Raw genomic sequence first — 20,171 nt, forward strand, 5'->3', positions numbered from 1 at the left:
TGATATCACCATTGGTCGGCCGTCATTCTCCATCAACATATGTAGCAGAACAAGTAAATAAAATGAATGGCACCATTTTGGACTGCACCACTTCAGAGTGCTCTTCCAGATTTAAAAATTCCATATAATCCTGAAATGTAATTGGAAATTGTGCTGTGCATGTGGTTCCTATACACATGGGGTTCCCTGCAAATATAAAAGGGAAGGAACAGCAGAAATTTGTTCTAGCTATAGAAGAAATCACTGTATATAAATAATATACCTTATTGCATTAAGCCCGAGAACCATGAGTTAATGTTGCTGGTTATAGTATTTATCATTTCCTTTCTATAAAATTATTCCATAATTTGCTTTTTGTGTATGTAAGTAAAACTTAATAAATGTTAGGTTGCCGTTGTTGTTTTAAAAGCCTTACAAAGGGGGGGGGGAATAGCTAGGACAAGCATAGGCACACTCCGGCCCTCCAGATGTTTCGGACTACAATTCCCATCATCTCTGACCACTGGTCCTGTTAGGTAGGGATGATGGGAATTGTAGTCCCAAACATCTGGAGGGCCGGAGTTTGCCTATGTCTGAGCTAGGACATGTATGCTGGCTCACTATTTGTAGGGAGCTTTTTAAAGGCAAGAGAGCATCTTTTTTCATAAAAAAGCAGAGGGGGGGAGTAACATTTCTTCTTCCCCTGCAGTCTAAGGTGGTTCAATCCATTTCATCATTCTATTCCATGTGCAGATGAGGACTGGAAAGAGATTGGCGATCCTGGGGAGGAGCTGTAGCTCACTGACAAAGCGGCTGCCTTGCATACAGAAGGGGTGCTGGTTCAATTCCTGGAATCGCAAGTAAATGGATCACAGAGAGGAAGGAAAAAAAGGCTGTGTGTGTGAGAGAGAAAGCTGAGCTGACTCAGTAAAGGCCGCTCCTTTGGGTTAAAAGCGTGCGCGCACACCCACCCACACAAACCTACATGACCGTGGACAGCAGGGCTGTTAACCAGCACTAAGGGGAAATCGATCTGCGTTAAGAGATCCCGATTATGTGGCCCAAGGAAAAGCACACGGCTGATCAACCCTTTCCAGCGGCGGGTGTTTAAAGGAGGGTTAGTGAAAATAAACAAGAGCAGGCGCCAAGCTCAGAGGGATGGGAATCTCGGAGAACAAACGGCAGGTCTTGAAGTGGGGTGGAATCCCAAGGTTTCCAGCGGGGCAGCAGGAAGAGAAGCCGCTGTTTGGTCTCTCGTCTCTGCTTAGTATGGGTCAGAAAGTAGCAAGAGGCAGCCACCAGTCAGAAAGAGGGAGGAGAATCACAAATAAATGGGCATTTTATAGGAACTGGATAAAAAGAGGGGAAGCCAACCCTAACATACAAGCTCGAATGAACAGACTGTGTACAGGGATAAAGATATGAAGAAGGAAGGCCTGACCGGGGGGGGGCTGGAGGGGGGGAAGTAAATCGGAAGGTATTTTGAATTAAGCCTTTTTTTCCAGAAACCATATATATTAATGTTATGTAGTCAGGCATTGTAGTATAAATGAATTTTGTTCTGTATTCTTTGTTTTATAGAATATATATAATAATGTTATGTTACTAAGCAAACTTAATAAAACAGAAAAAATTGGAAAATAAATAAATAACTGCATTCTCCAAAAAAAAAAAAGAAAGAAAGAAAGAAAGAGAGGGAGGGAGGGACCCTCTGGTTCAGTGAGATGGCCCAGCAATTGCCCCGCTCAGGAATGCAGGAAGTCCCCTTGCGCTGCGACCAGAGACATCAAGCTCAGTATTTATGGTGTCGTTCTTCATCTTAGGTCCCAGGATGTTGAGAACGCAAAAGCGCTGCTGGAACAGGGCGATGGCCAGCCTAATCTAGCATCCTGTTCTCACGGCAGCCAACCAGGAAACCCGCAAGCGTGCAGGATCCAAGCACACATTGCTGGACCGCAATCCCCATCATCCATGATCATCGGGCTAAGCTGCCTGGGGACAATGGGAGTTGTAGTCCAGCAGCACCTGGGGGACCCAAAGCTGAAGAACACTTGGTGTACCCAGCAAGCACCACTGGGGTCCAACTGTTGGGTCCACAGAATCATAGGAGAGTTGGAAGGGATCCAACCCCCTGAGAGATCTCTCAGGGTGAGAAGTGGGAGAAGAGAGGGATGCTCCCAGGTGAGAGCTGGGGGTACACACCTTTTTCTGTATGGGGCAAAGTTTAAGAAATATTTGTGAGAAGGGATCTTGCATTCTTCTGTCTCTTCTGTTTCTTTTCATTTAATTGCTTCCTCTTGTTTTTTTATGTAGATTAGGTTGTCTTTTATTGTACAGTAGATGCTCAGGTTGCGAATGTGATCCGTGCAGGAGGCACGTTTGCAACCCACAGCGGCGCGTCTGTGCACGTGCGGGTTGCGATTCAGAGCGTCTGCACATGCGCAAAGCGCGATTTAGTGCTTCTGCGCATGCGCGACCGCCGAAACCCGGAAGTAACCCGTTCTGGTACTTCCAGGTTTCGACGCATCTGTAACCCAAAAAAACACAACCGGAAGCGTCTGTAACCTGAGGTATGACTGTATTGTGAAAAGTGTTAACGAAACACACACATCCCAATATTGTATTTTATTTAAGTTGGAAACCCTACCATTGACCCTCACCAGCTTCTAGAAGTGAATGTGGCCCCAGGCTGCAAATTGTTCCCCAGCTCTGCTAAAGTTCAAAAGGAAGCCAGGTTGAACCCTGGAAACTGTAAAGAAGCTGCTGTGTGTGTGTGTCTTCCCAGAATCCATCCCAACATGCATCAAGAGGTCACACCAGGATTATTTGGGTGTTGCTGAATTAATGATTCTCCAGCTGCAATGGAGATGCCGTGCCAGAGCCCTGATAAATCGTGTGGAAACCTCCCTAGTCTCAGATTAATGATGGGTCTTTAAAAAAAAGAGTTCCCAAGAAGAAGAAGAAAAGAGGTCAGGACAGAAGGAAAGGTTCTAGGCTGGCCAAGCCCTTCCAAATAAAGCACGTGGTATTTATTTATTGACGTCTGATTGATGGCGAAGAATTGTCAAGGCACCGCTGCACATCCCAGAGAACTGACCTCTGGGGAGTTGGCGAAATGGTGTTCTTAAACATTGTGCTGGCAGGCTTCTGAATAGTGAAATAAATAAACAGGAACGTTTTCTTGCAAAAGGAGGGGAAGGCTTATCCATTTGCACAAATCGTTTCCCTTGGTTTTGCTCATAAGAAGAGCCCGACTCCTGGATCAGGCCAATAGCACATCCGGTCTGGCACATCCTGTTCTCACAGTGGCCACCCAGATGCCCCAAAGGCCAAGCAGGACCCCAAGAGCAACAGCAATTCTCCCCACCTCCAATCCCCAACAATGCAGCCTCTGACGGTGGAAGCAGAAAATAACCATTGTGGCTGGTAGCCACTGATAATCTTTTCCTCCATGAATTGTGTCTAATCCTCTCTTTGAAGCTACCTAAGCTGGCGGCCATCAATAAAACTTGTGGGAGAGAGTTCCACAGAGTAACCATGTGCAGTGTGGAGGGAGAAGTACCTTCTTTTAATCTGTCCCAAATCTTCTGACATTCAGCTATATCGGATGGCTCCAAGTATCATGAAAGAGAGAAGCTTCTCTCTATGCATTCCCCCCCCCCAGTGCCATGCTTACTTTTAGATACCTCTATCATGTCGCCTCTCATTCCCCCTTTCCTCTAAACCCCAAAGCCCCAAACGTTGTAAGATTTTGGTTGGCCTTTTCCAAACCTTTTCCAGCAAGGGGAAAAAGTTTTCAAGCAACCCAGCAACTGCTGGGAAATCTGTATTCAGCTGCCTTTTCTGAGATATAGGCTGCAATCCTCTATCCACTGATCTGGGAGTAAGACCCGCCAAACTCAATGGGATTTAGGCTAATTTACACCATTCATTTTGGGACACGGGTGGCGCTGTGGGTTCAACCACAGAGCCTAGAGCTTGCTGGTCAGAAGGTCGGCGGTTTGAATCCCTGCGACGGGGTGAGCTCCCGTTGCTCGGTCCCTGCTCCTGCCAACCTAGCAGTTCGAAAGCACACCAGTGCAAGTAGATAAATAGGTACCGCTCTGGTGGGAAGGTAAACGGCGTTTCCATGCACTGTTCTGGTTTGCCAGAAGCGGCTTAGTCATGCTGGCCACATGACCCGGAAGCTGTACGCCAGCTCCCTCGGCCAACAAAGTGAGATGAGCGCCGCAGCCCCAGAGTCAGCCACAACTGAACCTAATGGTCAGGGGTCCCTTTATTTAACACCATTCATTTAACACCTCATGATACCACTTTAAACAGCCACAGTTTCCCCCAAATAACTTTGGGAGCTGTAGTTTGTTAAAGGAGAGTTATTTGGGGAGCCCTGTTTCCTCCACAGAGCTACGGTTCTCTTGATTGGTTTAACGACCAAACCTTCTTTACAGGTAACTCTGGGAGCTGTAGCTCTATGCGGGGGGCACTGGGGTCTTCTCACAGCACCCTTAACAAGCAACTGCTCCCAGAATCCTTTGGGGGAAGCCACATAACACTGCGCTTTAAATGTATGGTATGAGCTGATCATACCATAGGTCTGCATAGTTAAAGGTCCGTATAGTTCAAGCTATGGTTTTCCCAGTAGTGATGTATGGAAGTGAGAGCTGGACCATAAAGAAGGCTGATCGCCAAAGAATGGATGCTTTTGAATTCTGGTGCTGGAGGAGACTCTTGAGACTCCCATGGACTGCAAGAAGATCAAACCTCTCCATTCTTAAGGAAATCAGCCCTGAGTGCTCACTGGAAGGACAGATCCTGAAGCTGAGGCTCCGATACTTTGGGCACCTCAGGAGAAGAGAAGACTCCCTGGAAAAGACCCTGATGTTGGGAAAGATGGAGGGCACAAGAAGGGAACGACAGAGGACGAGATGGTGGGACAGTGTTCTCGAAGCTACCAGCATGAGTTTGACCAAACTGCGGGAGGCAGTGGAGGACAGAAGTGCCTGGCATGCTCTGGTCCAGGGGGTCACGAAGAGTCAGACACGACTAAATGACTAAACAATGAAATGAGCTGATCCTCAGTTCTTGGTAGACACCTATAGGAATGGTATCCAAAGCAGGCAATTCAACAGCTTCTTCTCCACCATGAGGCCTAGAGGGAGCTGGACATTGCCGCAGAGCCTGTGCTCCTTTCCTGAACCCTGAATGTGCACAAGTTTTGGACCGTGGCTCGTTGACTCATAGAGCTCTGGAATTCTCACCAGGCTGTGGATCCGGCTTCCGAGAAATAAATCTGGCAAAGGAACATCTCCACCCAGTTGCAAACCTTCAGCAACATTCGGAAGGGGAGAGGAAACAGGACCTGCCGCCTCTGTATATTTCCCCTGGGTGGAATAGGGCAGCCCAATCCAGCTCATTAATTAAAAGAGAGATAAACAAACCAGAAATGGCGCTGTGTGTGTAAGTAGCTTGGATTAATGGAGTGGGCTGGGGGTGGGCAGGCGAGAACGCTCCACAGCTGGCTCCGGAAGACATCTGGGACAGCTCTGGAGAGGTTGGAACCACGGCAGAAAGTGTTCAGGAAGAGCCTTGCTGGATGGGACAAGCAAAGACCCTTCCAGCAGTCTAATATCCTGTTTCCCACAGTCTTGGGCCAGATGCTCTTGAGAAATATCACCCCGCAGGGCGCGGGGGCAACAGCCCTTCCTGTGTTTTGTCCTCTACAGCTGGTGGCAGCTGGGTATTTAGAGGCAGGTTGCCACTGGACATGGAGGTTCCATTCCTAACCAGCAGAGGTTACCAAAGAGGCTCTGCCAGTTCAGGTGAGAACGGCCATCTTCATTCAGCATCCCACAGCAGCAAGCAGGGGAAACTGCTGCCAGGCAGACCCCACTTCCCTGCATTTATTAATTATTGTTATTATTAATTAAATATGTACACTGCACAACGCCCACAGGTTCACCGCATAAAATCACAACCGGAAAACACAAGGTAGATAATAAAAATAGAAACAAGAACGACGCAATAATGCCCCCTCCCCAATGCATTATTATTCTTATTAAAGGTAAAGGTAAACGTAAAGGGACCCCTGACCATTAGGTCCAGTCGTGGCCGACTCTGGGGTTGTGGTGCTCATCTCGCTTTATTGGCTGAGGGAGCCAGCGTACAGCTTCCGGGTCACGTGGCCAGCATGACTAAGCCGCTTCTGGCAAACCAGAGCAGCGCACAGAAACGCCGTTTACCTTCCCGCCGGAGCGGTACCTATTTAGCTACTTGCACTTGGACGTGCTTTTGAACTGCTAGGTTGGCAGGAGCAGGGACCGAGCAATGGGAGCTCACCCCGTCGCGGGGATTTGAACCGCCGACCTTCTGATCGGCAAGTCCTAGGCTCTGTGGTTTAACCCACAGCGCCACCCGCGCCTCTTTATTATTCTTATTATTAAAGCACTAAACTAGTTGTGGCTTCCCCCAAAGGATTCTGGGAGCTGTAGTTTGTCAAGGGAGCTGCGAGCTGTTAGGAGATGCCCTATTCCCCCCTACCAGAACTACAGTTCCCAGAGTTCCATGGGAAGAGGGGACCAACTGTTAAACCGCTCTAGGAACTGTAGCTCTCCGAGGGGAACAAAGGGCTGATGGGAGTTGGAGTCCAACAACATCGGGAGGTTGCCAGCCCTGAAACAGCACTTCAGACGAGACGCAGAATGTTTAATCTTCCCCCAGGACTGCCCAACGAGGTTCCCCCTTACCATAATGCCTGTGAGCAAGCAGACGCCTTTGCCGCAGTATGTGTGTGGCACCATGTCGCCGTAGCCGATGGACAGGAACGTGATGGAAATGAGCCACATGGCACCCAGGAAGTTGCTGGTAACGTCCTGCTGGTCATGGTACCTGCCGAGGAAATACAGGCACAGGTAAGGAACTTTTTTAAAAAATAAAATTTTCATTAAATTTTATGTTACACAGTTTAATATACTCATTTTAACACCCTGAAAATATCAAGGACTTCCCTTCTTCTCCTTCCATTGTTCGTTTTGCATATTGTTACGTACTGAAGTTCTCAGTTTTCACTCAGGTCCACATATGCAAATAAGGGACTGAAAGTGATGTTCAGTGATTGGATAGTTACAGAAAATGGTTACTGTTGCATTCTAGTGGAGCTCTATATAAGCAGGCTGGCTGAACCCTTCAGTTCAGTTCTGTTCTGGCCTGTGAATAAAAAAGAGCTGTTTGAAGAATCGCTGTGTCGTCTGATATGTTCACCCACAACTTAACACATATCATAGATTCCTGCATATTTTTCAAAAACTAAACCATTCAGTATTCCATTATCGCACCCACCAAACCTTATTTACACTGTCGAGTTTATCTTAAACGCTGCCAACGTTTTCAGGTGTGCACAATTTCCCCCCAGATACTCAATAAACGTTTTCCAATCTTCTCTAAACCTATGTTCTTCTTGTTCTCTAATTCTGTATGTTAAATCTGCAAGGTGCACATATTCCGTCGGCTTAAGTTGCCATTCTTCTTCAGTTGGGACCTCGCTCGTTTTCCATTTCTTGGGCTAACAAAACACGGGCCGCAGTAGTAGTAGTTGTTGTTTAGTTGTTTAGTCGTGTCCAACCCTTCGTGACCCCCTGGACCAGAGCACGCCAGGCACTCCTGTCTTCCACTGCCTCCCACAGTTTGGTCAAATTCATGTTGGTAGCTTCAAGAACACTGTCCCACCATCTTGTCCTCTGTCGTCCCCTTCTCCTTGTGCCCTCCATCTTTCCCAGCATCAGGGTCTTTTCCAGGGAGTCTTCTCTTCTCATGAGGTGGCCAAAGTACTGGAGCCTCACCTCTACACATAAATAACCTTTTTCAGCCAAGGGCCACATTGCCTTTGGGGCAATCTTCTGGGGGCCATGAGGCAGCAGGGGGAGGGGCCAGCAGCAAAAGTGGGCGGAGCAAGAAATGCAAACTTTACCTTCCTACAGTAGGCTGGTTTCTACACACAATTCTCACAAGACTACATCCATGGAAGAAGGCATTATACCAGATTTGAAAGATGCAGAAACACTCAAGGAGTCAAAACAGGAGCAGGGAAAGGTGTGGCCTGGGGAGAAGGGGTAGAGCCTACAGAGAGTCCCATGGGCCAAACAGAGAGGCTATCTTATTATTATTATTATTATTATTATTATTATTATTATTATTATTAACTTGTACCCTGCCCATCTGACTGGGTTGCCCCAGCCACTCTGGGTGGCTTCCAACAGAATATAACAGAACACAGCAAAACATCACAGACATTAAAATCTTCCAGATACAGGGCTGCCTTCAGGTGTCATATAATTGTTTATTGTGTACAGAATCAATCTTTTATTCTCTGGAACAACCCGCCTGTTGAGATTAGGCTGGCGCCTTCGCTTTAGTTTTCGGTGCCTGCAAAAAAAATATTTTTTGCTTAGGCAAGCCTGCCCAGCTGTGTAAAGCTGATGTGCATTTTTATATATTTTTATCCAATTTTAATTATAATGGGAGTGGGGGGGGAATAAGGCCAACCTGGATTGTAGCCAATGCTAGCTCTGCTCAGAGTAAACCCATCAAAATGAACGAATCTAAGTTAACCATGTCTATTAACTTCCAATGTGTCTACTCTGAGTAGGACTAGCACTGAATGCAACCCTCAGCGTTTAGCTTCTGACTTTCATTGGCAATTTTAATCTGTATTATTACATTTTATGTAAACCCGTTTAGAGGGTTTTTTTTAATAAAATAAAATATGTCCATGGTGAGAATGAAGAGGAATGGTGAGACAGTTTCAGACTAGTGCAGAGAGACCTCCAGGAGATGTAATCAACTCTTGCCATTGTGCAAAAAGTATCGCTGCACGTTAGACAGGGACCATAAAACATTTCAAACTGAAAAACGGGTACTGGGTTCTCAAAATATTCTCAAGGGGAAGCAGCCCAGGCCTTTTTATTTCCTAGAACACCAACCAGACATCAAATGTACCATTCTGGGGCAGAAACGTGCAGCTGGAAAAGGACATTTCTGTGAATCAAAGAAACCCACGTCCTCAAAAATGCCCCTGCCGAGAATCTGGGAACTGCCTAAATGTTCTTGCGGTGCTGCATATATCCACTGTTCCCCACCCCAAACTAGAAACTTTGTGTCTGACTACACTAAAAGGGGGAGGGAGGGAGCTTACTTTCTGAAGAGTAGTGGCTTCAATCATTTTATTTTTAATTACAGTGGTACCTTGGTTCTCAAACTTAATCCGTTCCGGAAATCTGTTCCAAAACCAAAGCGTTCCAAAACCAAGGCGCGGTTTCCCATAGAAAGTAATGCAAAATGGATTAATCCGTTCCAGACTTTTAAAAACAACCCCTAAAACAGCAATTTAATATGAATTTTACTAACAAGACCATTGATCCATAAAATGAAAGCAATAAACAATGTACTGCAGTCACACAATCAATCAATCAGTAGCTGTACTGGGTTCCACACAGCCACAAAAACAAAAAAGAGCCACAAAAAAAATGCAAAATAAATAGAGAAAAACAGACAGACCTCAGCGTAACACTCAAAACGGAAGAGTGTGGTACTCAAATCGGAAGGGTAACACTCAAAACGGAGCACGTTCAGCTTCCAAAAACAGTTCGCAAACTGGAACACTTACTTCCGGGTTTGCAGTGTTTGGGTTCCAGGTTGTTTGAGCACCAAGGTACCACTGTACATCTATATCCCAACTTTTATACCCCCCAAAGATACAGATTTAGATCAGGGTTTCCCAAACCTGGATCTCCCACTGTTTTTTTCTGACTACAATTCCCATCATCCCTGACCCCTGGCCTCGCTAGCTAAGGATGATGGGAGTTGTAGGCCAAAAACAGTTTATGAATCCCCTCCTATTTATGAATCACTGCCTCAAGGCAATTTGCATATGGCTCTATGGCTGAGTGGGGATTTGAACACACGTCTCTTGAGTCCTGGGTCCAGCGCTCTAACCACTACACACCACACTGATGTGCAGCCTCTCTTCTCTGGAAAGGAACATACTCAAATCCCGCAGCTTTTCCTTACAGGGCTTGTTCAAAAAAGTCTCACTGAAGGATAGTGCTGGTAGGGCAGAAGGCAAGGAGACCAACAGCAGGGGGCACCAGAGCCAACTTCAGCTTTGTCCCCCATTCTCCTTCTCTCTCTCTCTCTCTCTCTCTCTATATATATATATATATATATATATATATATATACATACACACACACACACACACACCGCCCCAAGGATATCATACACAATCTTAAATACATGCACAAAGAAAAGGTAAAACTAATAATAATAATAACAACCTTAAATAATTATACCGTTAAATATTGATTTAAACTTGTACTTATACGTGCTCTTTTTTCTACTTTATAACTAAACAAAAATAAACCAAAGTAGAATCCAATAAACTATGTCAAGATAGACTTTCCATCATTTCCCGATGTACTTTACATTTAAAACATTGAATGTACTTATACAGTGGTACCTCGGGTTACAGACGCTTCAGGTTACAGACTCCGCTAGCCCAGAAATAGTACCTCAGGTTAAGAACTTTGCTTCAGGATGAGAACAGAAATTGTGCTCCGGTGGCGGGCAGCAGCAGCAGGAAGCCCCATCAGCTAAACTGGTGCTTCAGGTTAAGAAAAGTTTCAGGTTAAGAATGGACCTCCGGAACGAATTAAGTACTTAACCCGAGGTACCACTGTACTTTCTTATAACATATCGTACCATTTTCCCTTATTTATTAATGTTTAATTTACACAAGGGTAAGTGCAACACAGCAACTAAGGAGGTCACAGTGCAACCCATTGGTTTTAAGTATAAAACCGTGGCCGGTGTTGGTGGAGAGTTTGAGGCAGCGCCTGTTTGCCCTAGCAGACTGGCCTCCACTGGCTGGAAGTGTCTGAGCGGGAAAGAAGTGAGAGGGAGCTCAGCTGAAGACAGGCTTCAGATTCTGACAGGTGATGATGACCTGTGAGGGCAGCAAAACTGCTGTCAGGCTAACCCAGGCGCGGGCTGCCAATGCCACCAACACTCTTTAACGCTCGTGCATCACATTTGCACAAGCACACTTGGACAGGCAGCTGAGAAGCCGCCTTTGCCTTGCAGCGAGATTGAAACTAAGCCCCCAAAGGGATGGGTTTTAAAGAGGATTGGGCAAACTCACGGAGGGGTAATAAGGCTCCCATCACCTCCTGGCAAACAGAAGGGGAAGAAATGGAGGCAGTGAGAGATTTTACTTTCTTGGGCTCCATGATCACTGCAGATGGTGACAGCAGTCACGAAATTAAAAGACGCCTGCTTCTTGGGAGAAAAGCAATGACAAACCTAGACAGCATCTTAAAAAGCAGAGACATCACCTTGCCAACAAAGGTCCGTATAGTTCAAGCTATGGTTTTCCCAGTAGTGATGTATGGAAGTGAGAGCTGGACCATCAAGAAGGCTGATCGCTGAAGAATTGATGCTTTTGAATTATGGTGCTGGAGGAGACTCTTGAGAGTCCCATGGACTGCAAGGAGATCAAACCTATCCATTCTTAAGGAAATCAGCCTTGAGTGCTCACTGGAAGGACAGATCCTGAAGCTGAGGCTCCAAGACTTTGGCCACCTCATGAGAAGAGAAGACTCCCTGGAAAAGACCCTGATGTTGGGAAAGATGGAGGGCACAAGGAGAAGGGGACGACAGAGGACGAGATGGTTGGACAGTGTTCTTGAAGCTACCAGCATGAGTTTGACTAAACTGCGGGAGGCAGTGGAAGACAGGAGTGCCTGGTGTGCTCTGGTCTAGGGGGTCACGAAGAGTCGGACACGACTAAACGACTAAACAACAAACCACCGTGGTTACGTTCTGCCTCCACAGTCAGAAGCAGCAATTTTCCCCCCCTGAATTATCAGCTGCTGGAAACTGCCGAGTTGGGAGAGGGCTCTTGTGCATGGGGGGTCCTGCTTTGAAGGTTTCCTGCAGGCATCTGGTTGGCCAAGGTGAGGATAGGGTGCTGAACTGAATGGGCATTGTCCTGATCCATGTCCTTCTTATGTCCTTACATCCTCAACCAAGCTATTCCTTTTTTGGAGGGTGGGTTCCAATCATGGCCTGGAAAAGGCAGGGTGAGCAATCATAGTCGATGGGGAAAGTCTTGCACAACAAACCTGCTCTCCACCCCCCCCAAAAGAAACTGGACAAATTACAATAAGGAAAGTCATGGAGGGGAGGAGAAGCAGTGAAAGGGCAAAAAGTCATAGGATTGTAGAGTTGGAGGGGACCACGAGGGTCATCTAGTCCAACCCCTTGCAATGCAGGAATATTTCACCCAAGGTGAAGTTCGAACCCACAACCCTGAGATTAAGAGTCTCGTGCTCTACTGACTGAGCTATCCCTTTATTTGATACAACATTGCCTGATCTCCTTGCAAACCAATCAGTACCGTAGGCTCATTTCTGTAGATGTTTTTGCGCCCCTCTCTATCCTTCATCTGATCGTGATCAGAGTTCAAGGGAAAATGCCAGCCTGGCAAAAACACTCCAGGAGAGGGCAGAGCAAGGCCAGAGAGTGGGTGTGGCCTGGGGAGAGCCCCCAGGGCCAAGAAAAGGGGTTTGGAGGGCCAGAGTTTCCACACCCCTGGCAAAAACACTAACGCTGCAACCCTGTTCACTCTTATTCCATTGGAAGATGCCCAAAAAATCTTTTTTGGGGGGTGGGGGGACGTAGTTGTACGCATACCCCTAAAATTTTTGTGACTTTTTCTACTTTTATCCATTTACTGTATTCATTTTTCCAGATTTGAACTATAAAATGGTGATTTTCTTGAGTCAAAATGTGAGTACCCCTAAACATTTTATTTTGTTTTTAAGAAAAAAAGCACTGCCATAAATCATTTGCATCCTGTTAACAATGCATGCAGGAGAAACAGTAGACTTTGTACTCTGATGCTCCAGAAGGCAGGATTAGAGAACCAACAGGTTAAAATTGCAACCAGGAAGGTTATTGGCTAGAAAGGCAATAGAAAGGAAAAAAACACTGGGGGGTGGCGTCTGGAGAGAATTCCAAGGGCCAGACAGAGAGGTCTGGAGGGCCACATTCAGCCCAAATGCCTAAAGTCCCCCTCCTCCCCACTCTAATTCAACACACACACACACAGGAAATCATTACCTACCTGGAAGCACTTGAACCAGGCAGGAAAAGATAGGGTTAATAGTAATAATAATAATAATAATAATAATAATAATAATAATATCCTGCCCTCCTCAGCCGAAGCCAGGCCCACCCCTATCAATACCCTGGTGCCACAGCCGGACAACAGCAACATAAAATCAAGTTGCCGGCCAGTTGACAACACTGGACATTCTCATCTTAAAGATGGGATTCGTCTTTCTTTTGGGGGAGGACAGAGGGCCCAGCTGTCAGCAACAGGATCCCAAAGTACGTCTCGCTCCTCTTTCGCAGCCTCTCTACCAGATCGTTAAACAGGCAAAAGCCAGATGGGGTTATTTTGGCTTGGTTTCTGAGGGATCAGTTGGGTCCAAGTTTCTCAACCCATCACTCTCAGAATTATGGGGCTTTTGGCATGCAATTTTTTTCTTCTTCCCAAAGAAGGAGAGGGGGGGGAGAGGAAATCTAATTCCCAACATCTCCTGGATGTGAAGAGGCTCGTGAAGTATGGGAGCATAAAAGTGAAATATGATGTACGTACACAGAGACAAACAGGCCCATTCAATGTTCGCCTGAAACACTTGCCTTCCCCGAATTCTATTTTGCAGAAAGTGGAGGAAGTTTGGGCAGGGGCAATGCAACCAAAAGCTCAGACCCCCATCTACTAAGCTAAGGCTCAACCCAGGGAATTTGAAGGATTAAAGAACAATTGAAAATCTCTCAGTGTTTTTAGATTAAGTCTAGGACTTTGTCCAGGTTGAAGGGTGGGGGTAGTTTTTTTATTATTAAAAAAAATCATCTTCCATGTTACACAGAACTCTTAGAATACACAAGGTTTGAAGTTACACAGAGCTCTGCATCAGGATGAATACAGCTAACGCCTTTGACTAGGAGGTCAGGACTCTTGCCCCAGCTTAAGGTGACTCATGTCAACAGCACTAAATTGTGAAACTCCCACCCCACAGAGCTGCGTTGAACATCTTTGTTGCGGAACATTTGCTTTATGCTGAAGACCTCTATGCACAGGTCTTTGGCAGTTTAGGGGTGGCTGGTTTGGCAATGGGGATTTGCCAGCTATCCTACAGGGAGGGAGGGAAAATTTGCCCATCAACTGACTTCAAAGTGATCCCTCCTGCAAATAAAACGTTAGCTGCCGATCAACTGCGCAGACAGGGACAAACTTGTCAAGAAAACGAGGTCCCATGTTAAAGGTCGGAGCTAAATAGGGAAGGGAACTGAAAGGTCAGAGATGATTTATGACAAGGCTCACGCAAAAAGGGGTGAGGAACGAGAGTCAGGTCCTGCCTCCCCTGTCGGAGTCAGCGTGCCTCTGAATTATCCGTTGCTGGGAATCGCAAGCAGGGAGAGCTGCTTTTGCTCTCAGGTTCCCATTGCAGGCTCCCCAAGATACATTTGGCTGGACACTGTGAGAAGATGCCGGAACAAATGGACCACTGGCCTGGTCCAGCAGGCCTCTAATTATATTCCTAGGAATAACAGATCACTGCAGATGGTGACAGCAGCCACGAAATTAAAAGATGCCTGCTTCTTGGGAGAAAAGCAATGACAAACCTAGACAGCATCTTAAAAAGCAGAGACCTTGCCAACAAAGGTCCGTATAGTAAAAGCTACGGTTTTCCCAGTAGTGATGTATGGAAGTGAGAGCTGGACGATAAAGAAGGCTGATCGCCGAAGAATGGATGCTTTTGAATTATGGTGCTGGAGGAGACTCTTGAGAGTCCCATGGACTGCAAGAAGATCAAACCTTCTGAAGGAAATCAGCCCTGAGTGCTCACTGGAAGGACAGATCCTGAAGCTGAGGCTCCAATACTTTGGCCACCTCATGAGAAGAGAAGACTCCCTGGAAAAGACCCTGAGGTTGGGAAAGATGGAGGGCACAAGGAGAAGGGGACGACAGAGGACGAGATGGTGGGACAGTGTTCTCGAGGCTACCAGCATGAGTTTGACCAAACTGCAGGAGGCAGCGGAAGACAGGAGTGCCTGGCGTGCTCTGGTCCATGGGGCCACAAAGAGTCGGACACGACTAAACGACTAAACAACAACAACAACAGGAATAACAGTGAGAGAAAGGCTCTTTCCTTTACGCTCTGCCTTTTGGCTTCCTGCAGAAATCCAGATGGCCACTGCGAGAACAGGATGATGGACTAGACAGGGCTTTGCAAGGCTGTCCAACCCTATCTGGAAATGTTATTAGGATTTGAACCCAAGGCCTTCTGCATGCAAGAGAGACACCATGCAGTGTCCCTTTCCTTTTTTCCTTTTTTTATATACAGTGGTACCTCGGGTTAAGAACTTAATTTGTTCCGGAGGTCTGTTCTTAACCTGAAACTGTTCTTAACCTGAAGCACCACTTTAGCTAATGGGGCCTCCCGCTGCCACCGCGCCACCGCTGCACAATTTCTGTTCTGTTCACCGCTGCGCAATTTCTGTCCCACTGCGGCGCAGCCGCAGTGGGAGGCCCCATTAGCCAAAGTGGTGCTTCAGGTTAAGAACAGTCCTCCAGAACGAATTAAGTTCTTAACCCAAGGTACCACTGCATAGGCCTCCACCTTTTAGCATTTTTTAGTAGCCTGTGGGAATCTTTAGTTTTTCGGGGTTTTCCTTGGGGTCGTGGGGTGCCGCTCCTGGGAGGTGCCACTCGTGTTTAGCTTGAGGTAACTGTGTGTCCCTTTCCTTAAATATGATAGTAAGATTCTAGCCCTCATGGTTCTGAACCGAGGGCTGATTAAAACAGGGCCTCCAACAGGGCACCTTCTGATGTTCTTAGCTCCGCGATTCAATGAAAACCTGGACAAGGAAATATTCTGCGCATATAAGGAGGTGCTCACTTTTTAAAATCTTCTATAGATAATTAGGGTTTTCACATTATTAAAAGAGAACAGGACCTAGGAAGTCAGAAAGCCGCATCCACCCTGATGTGACATGGATGACTTATCCAAGACTTATCCAAAAGAGTTTTTAAAAATAAAACTTTGCTGTGATTCCCAGCACTGGGATGGTGAGGCAAGCAACAAGCTCAGGGTGAGAAGACCCGCTAGGGAGAAGACCTGCTATTATGGGCCACGTGGAACGCACTGGCAAAGCACAAGAGCCCACCACTCATTATAAGATAAAGGAAACGTCTCCTCTCTGAAGAAGACAGACAGGAATATTGCAGATCTCTGGCTGTGTTCGTTAAGGGAATTGGAGGCAGGCAGGTGTGTGCAAGCAAGCAAGCAAGCAAACAAACAAACATTGAGGAGGAGGAGGAGAACAGCTCCCAGGTCCTAATGAGAAAAGGCTGCATTTCCTTTGTCAAGAGGACAGAAAAACTGACACAAGCCTTTGATGCTGGAGGAAGGCTTCATGGCCCAAGGATGCAATAAGAGCCTGGCTGCTGGATCAGACTAAAGGTCCATCTAGGCCAGCAGCCTCTTCTCCCAGAGGTCAAGCAGATGCCTCTACCAGGAAGGCCGGAAGCAGGACCAGACTGCAATGGCAGCTCTCTCCCTGGTGGTGATCCTCAGCAGCTGGCATTGTTGTTGTTGTTTAGCTGTTTAGTTGTGTCCGACTCTTCGTGACCCCATGGACCAGAGCACACCAGGCACTCCTGTCTTCCACTGCCTCCCGCAAACTCATGCTGGTAGCTTCGAGAACACTGTCCCACCATCTTGTCCTCTGTTGTCCCCTTCTCCTTGTGCCCTCCATCTTTCCCAACATCAGGGTCTCTTCTCATGAGGCGGCCAAAGTCTTGGAGCCTCAGCTTCAGGATCTGTCCTTCCAGTGAGCACTCAGGGCTGATTTCCTTCAGAATGGAGAGGTTTGATCTTCTTGCAGTCCATGGGACTCTCAAGAGTCTCCTCCAGCACTATAATTCAAAAGCATCAATTCTTCGGCCATCAGCCTTCTTTGTGGTCCATCTCTCACTTCCATACATCACTACTGGGAAAACCATAGCTTTAACAATACGGACCTTTGTTGGCAAGGTGATGTCTCTGCTTTTTAAGATGCTGTCTAGGTTTGTCATTGCTTTTCTCCCAAGAAGCAGGCGTCTTTTAATTTCGTGACTGCTGTCACCATCTGCAGTGATCATGGAGCCCAAGAAATTATTCGGCTTCAATTCCCTGCATCTCCAGTTAAAAAGACCTCTGACGGCAGCGGAGTTCAACAGGTCAGTGGTAGAGCATCTCCTTTGCACGCGGAAGATCCCAGGTTCAGTCCCTGACGGCATCGTTCCAGGCAAGGCTGGGAGAGAGACCCGCCTGAAACCCTGGAGAGCCACTGCCGGTCAGTGTAGACAGCATTGAACTAGATAGGCCAATGGGCCAATTTGCTATGAGGCAGCTATTCAAATCCCTATTTAAAGCAGCCCTTTGTTCAGAACCATGAGAACCGCAGTCTTGCTGTTACCTTTAAGGAAAGCACCACAGCTTGGGGGTAGGGCACCTGCCCTGCGTGCAGAAGGCCCCAGAGGTTTACCCTCCAATGGCACTGGAAGGGAAGAGAAGCAGCTCACACAAATACCTAAATACAGACGGTCATTTACCCTTGCTAGATTCAACATGTTGCCATCTGCCTTATTGTAGGCAGATTTGAGGGTAAACCATACGCAGAACGAGTCTGCCCCTGCGGCTTGATGGAGGTAGAAACTGTCTCTCATGCCTTGTAAGGCTGCCATTTCTATGGGGATAGACACTCGGTATTTCTTACCCCTGCTATGCAAAAATCTCCAAATGAATCCGAACTTCAGTGTCTAAAATCCTGGTAGAGGACAAAGATCCTGAGATCACGTTAAGGGTAGCCAAATTCCGTGCAATTACCATAAAACTTAGGGAACAAGCTGTGCTATCATAATGATTAAGGTTTTAAATGATAATTTTAGGTTATACTGTATGTTAGTGACTAAGTTTTAATTTATATATATTTTTAACTGTTGCTATATCTGTATTGTCCCTGTTATAAGTAAAGGTAAAGGGACCCCTGACCATTAGGTCCAGTCACGAACAACTCTGGGGTTGCGGTGCTCATCTAGCTTTATTGGCCGAGGGAGCTGGCGTACAGCTTCCGGGTCACGTGGCCAGCATGACTAAGCCGCTTCTGGTGAACCAGAGCAGTGCACGGAAACGCCGTTTACCTTCCTGTCGGAGTGGTACCTATTTATCTACTTGCACTTTGATGTGCTTTTGAACTGCTAGGTTGGCAGGAGCAGGGACCGAGCAACGGGAGCTCACCCCGTCGCGGGGATTTGAACCGCCGACCTTCTGATCGGCAAGCCCTAGGCTCTGTGGTTTAACCCACAGCGCCACCCACGTCCCGTCCCTGTTATACCTAACTGCAAATTCAAATGTATCCCTATCGTGTTTCATGACTTCCTTGATATTGTATGTGGGCTGGAACTGGTCTGTGAGCGAATTAATAAAATTGATTCTAGAGAAGCAGCTCAGTCGTAAGAGTGTTTGCAGAGGAACCCAGGAAGGGTCCTGCCGGATCTGGCCAATGGTCCATCTATTCCTGCATCCTGTCCTAACAGCAGCCAACCCAATGCAAACAGAACCTGAGCGCAAGGGAGCTCTCCTCTCCTGAGCTTCCCAGCAATTGGCATTCAGAAGCACTACTGAATCATCACAGCGAATAGTCACCGGTAGCCTTATTCTCTATGGTAAGAAAAGCCCTGTGGGACAAGGCTAAATAGAGGGATCTGTCGACCGCAGCATCCTGACCCCGCCATTACCGACCAGATGCCCCAGCAGGGAAGCCTGTATGAGAGGACCTCTCCCTGCAACCGGTAATCAAAGGCATTCATACAAGAAGCGCCCTATGAGAATAACATTCTACACCTGGCAAAACATGGAAATCCAAGCACCCCAGCTCAAAGGGGTGGGGGTAGCAGTTTTGTTAGTACTCTGTGCATGCTCAGGAGCTCGCTGTTTCTGTGCGGCTCGTTTTCAAGCCACAGCCCCACCTGGCATCAGAAGTGCTCTCCCGGCTTAAAACCCAGCAAGCTTAGCAGAAGTCCCGTCGGAAAGCAGTGCGCCCCCCCCCCCAAAAGCAATCCTCTGTGGCTAACAGACTCTGGTTAAGCGGAGGAAAGAAACTAGGACTCAGCAGGTGGCGCCCGTGAGTCAAATAAACTCCCTTTATCCATCTCAAATCAACCCACAGCCTCTGTAGAAGCAGAGAAGGAAGGATTGCTTGCCTCCCCATCTGAAAGAGGTGGGGGGGGCATAATCCTACTCACAAGTAGACACAAGGGCCTCAGTTTGCTTGTTCATTTCAATGGGTCTAACTCGGAGGAGGGCTCACGCAGGATACAACCACTCTCTCCCCAAATATTCTGATCCCACAAGGAAACCATTCGTTTTCCAAAAGGGAGGCGTTGATGGTTTCAAGTGTGCTTGGAAATGCAGTTCCAGGACCGCTAGCCGTCCACCCTAAACCAAGCACAGACACAAGGCGGTCCGGTGTGGCTGCTCAGCTGTGCGCTCTGCACATCCTCAAGAGGTGCTCGTGAATAAAAAGAGAAGTCTCAAGGGCCTTCTCGGTAGTGGCGCCCTCCCTGTGGAACACCCTCCCACCAGATGTCAAAGAGAACAACAACTACCAGACTTTTAGAAGATATCTGAAGGCAGCCCTGTTTAGGGAAGCTTTTAATGTTTGATGTATTACAGTATTTTAATATTTTTTTGGAAGCTGCCCAGAGTGGCTGGGGAAGCCCAGCCAGATGGGCGGGGTATAAATAATAAATATATTATTATTATTATTATTATTATTATTATTATTATTATTATTATTATGTCTGCCAGCACATCACTGAAACCGAGCTGGGAAATAGATCACAGATATAACTTCAAAGGCAGATGTGGGTGGGTGTGGAGATTATAAAACTGTTGTGGCTGGCCCTGGTTACAATCTATTATTGTTTCATTTCTATTCATTGAACTGCCCATTTTTGCCCCGGTCCTGACCGTCAGTGGCATGTGGCCCCCAGAATGTTGTCTAGATGCGAATGCAGGCCTCCG

At 47.0% G+C, this 20,171-nt stretch overlaps 1 protein-coding gene across 1 annotated transcript in view; it reads right to left on the reverse strand.

Annotated features, from left to right (window-relative positions):
• Nucleotides 1-20,171, reverse strand: part of KCNN3 (potassium calcium-activated channel subfamily N member 3) — a 92,043-nt gene that overhangs the window by 25,219 nt on the left and 46,653 nt on the right. Inside the window, exon 4 of the mRNA XM_083591143.1 lies at nt 6,723-6,864. Within this exon, the coding sequence (XP_083447269.1) occupies nt 6,723-6,864 (142 nt within the window). The remainder of the gene's footprint in view (nt 1-6,722; nt 6,865-20,171) is intronic.

The sequence above is a fragment of the Podarcis filfolensis genome (genome assembly GCF_964270895.1).
Source record: "Podarcis filfolensis genome assembly, chromosome: 16".
Lineage (NCBI taxonomy): Eukaryota > Metazoa > Chordata > Lepidosauria > Squamata > Lacertidae > Podarcis > Podarcis filfolensis.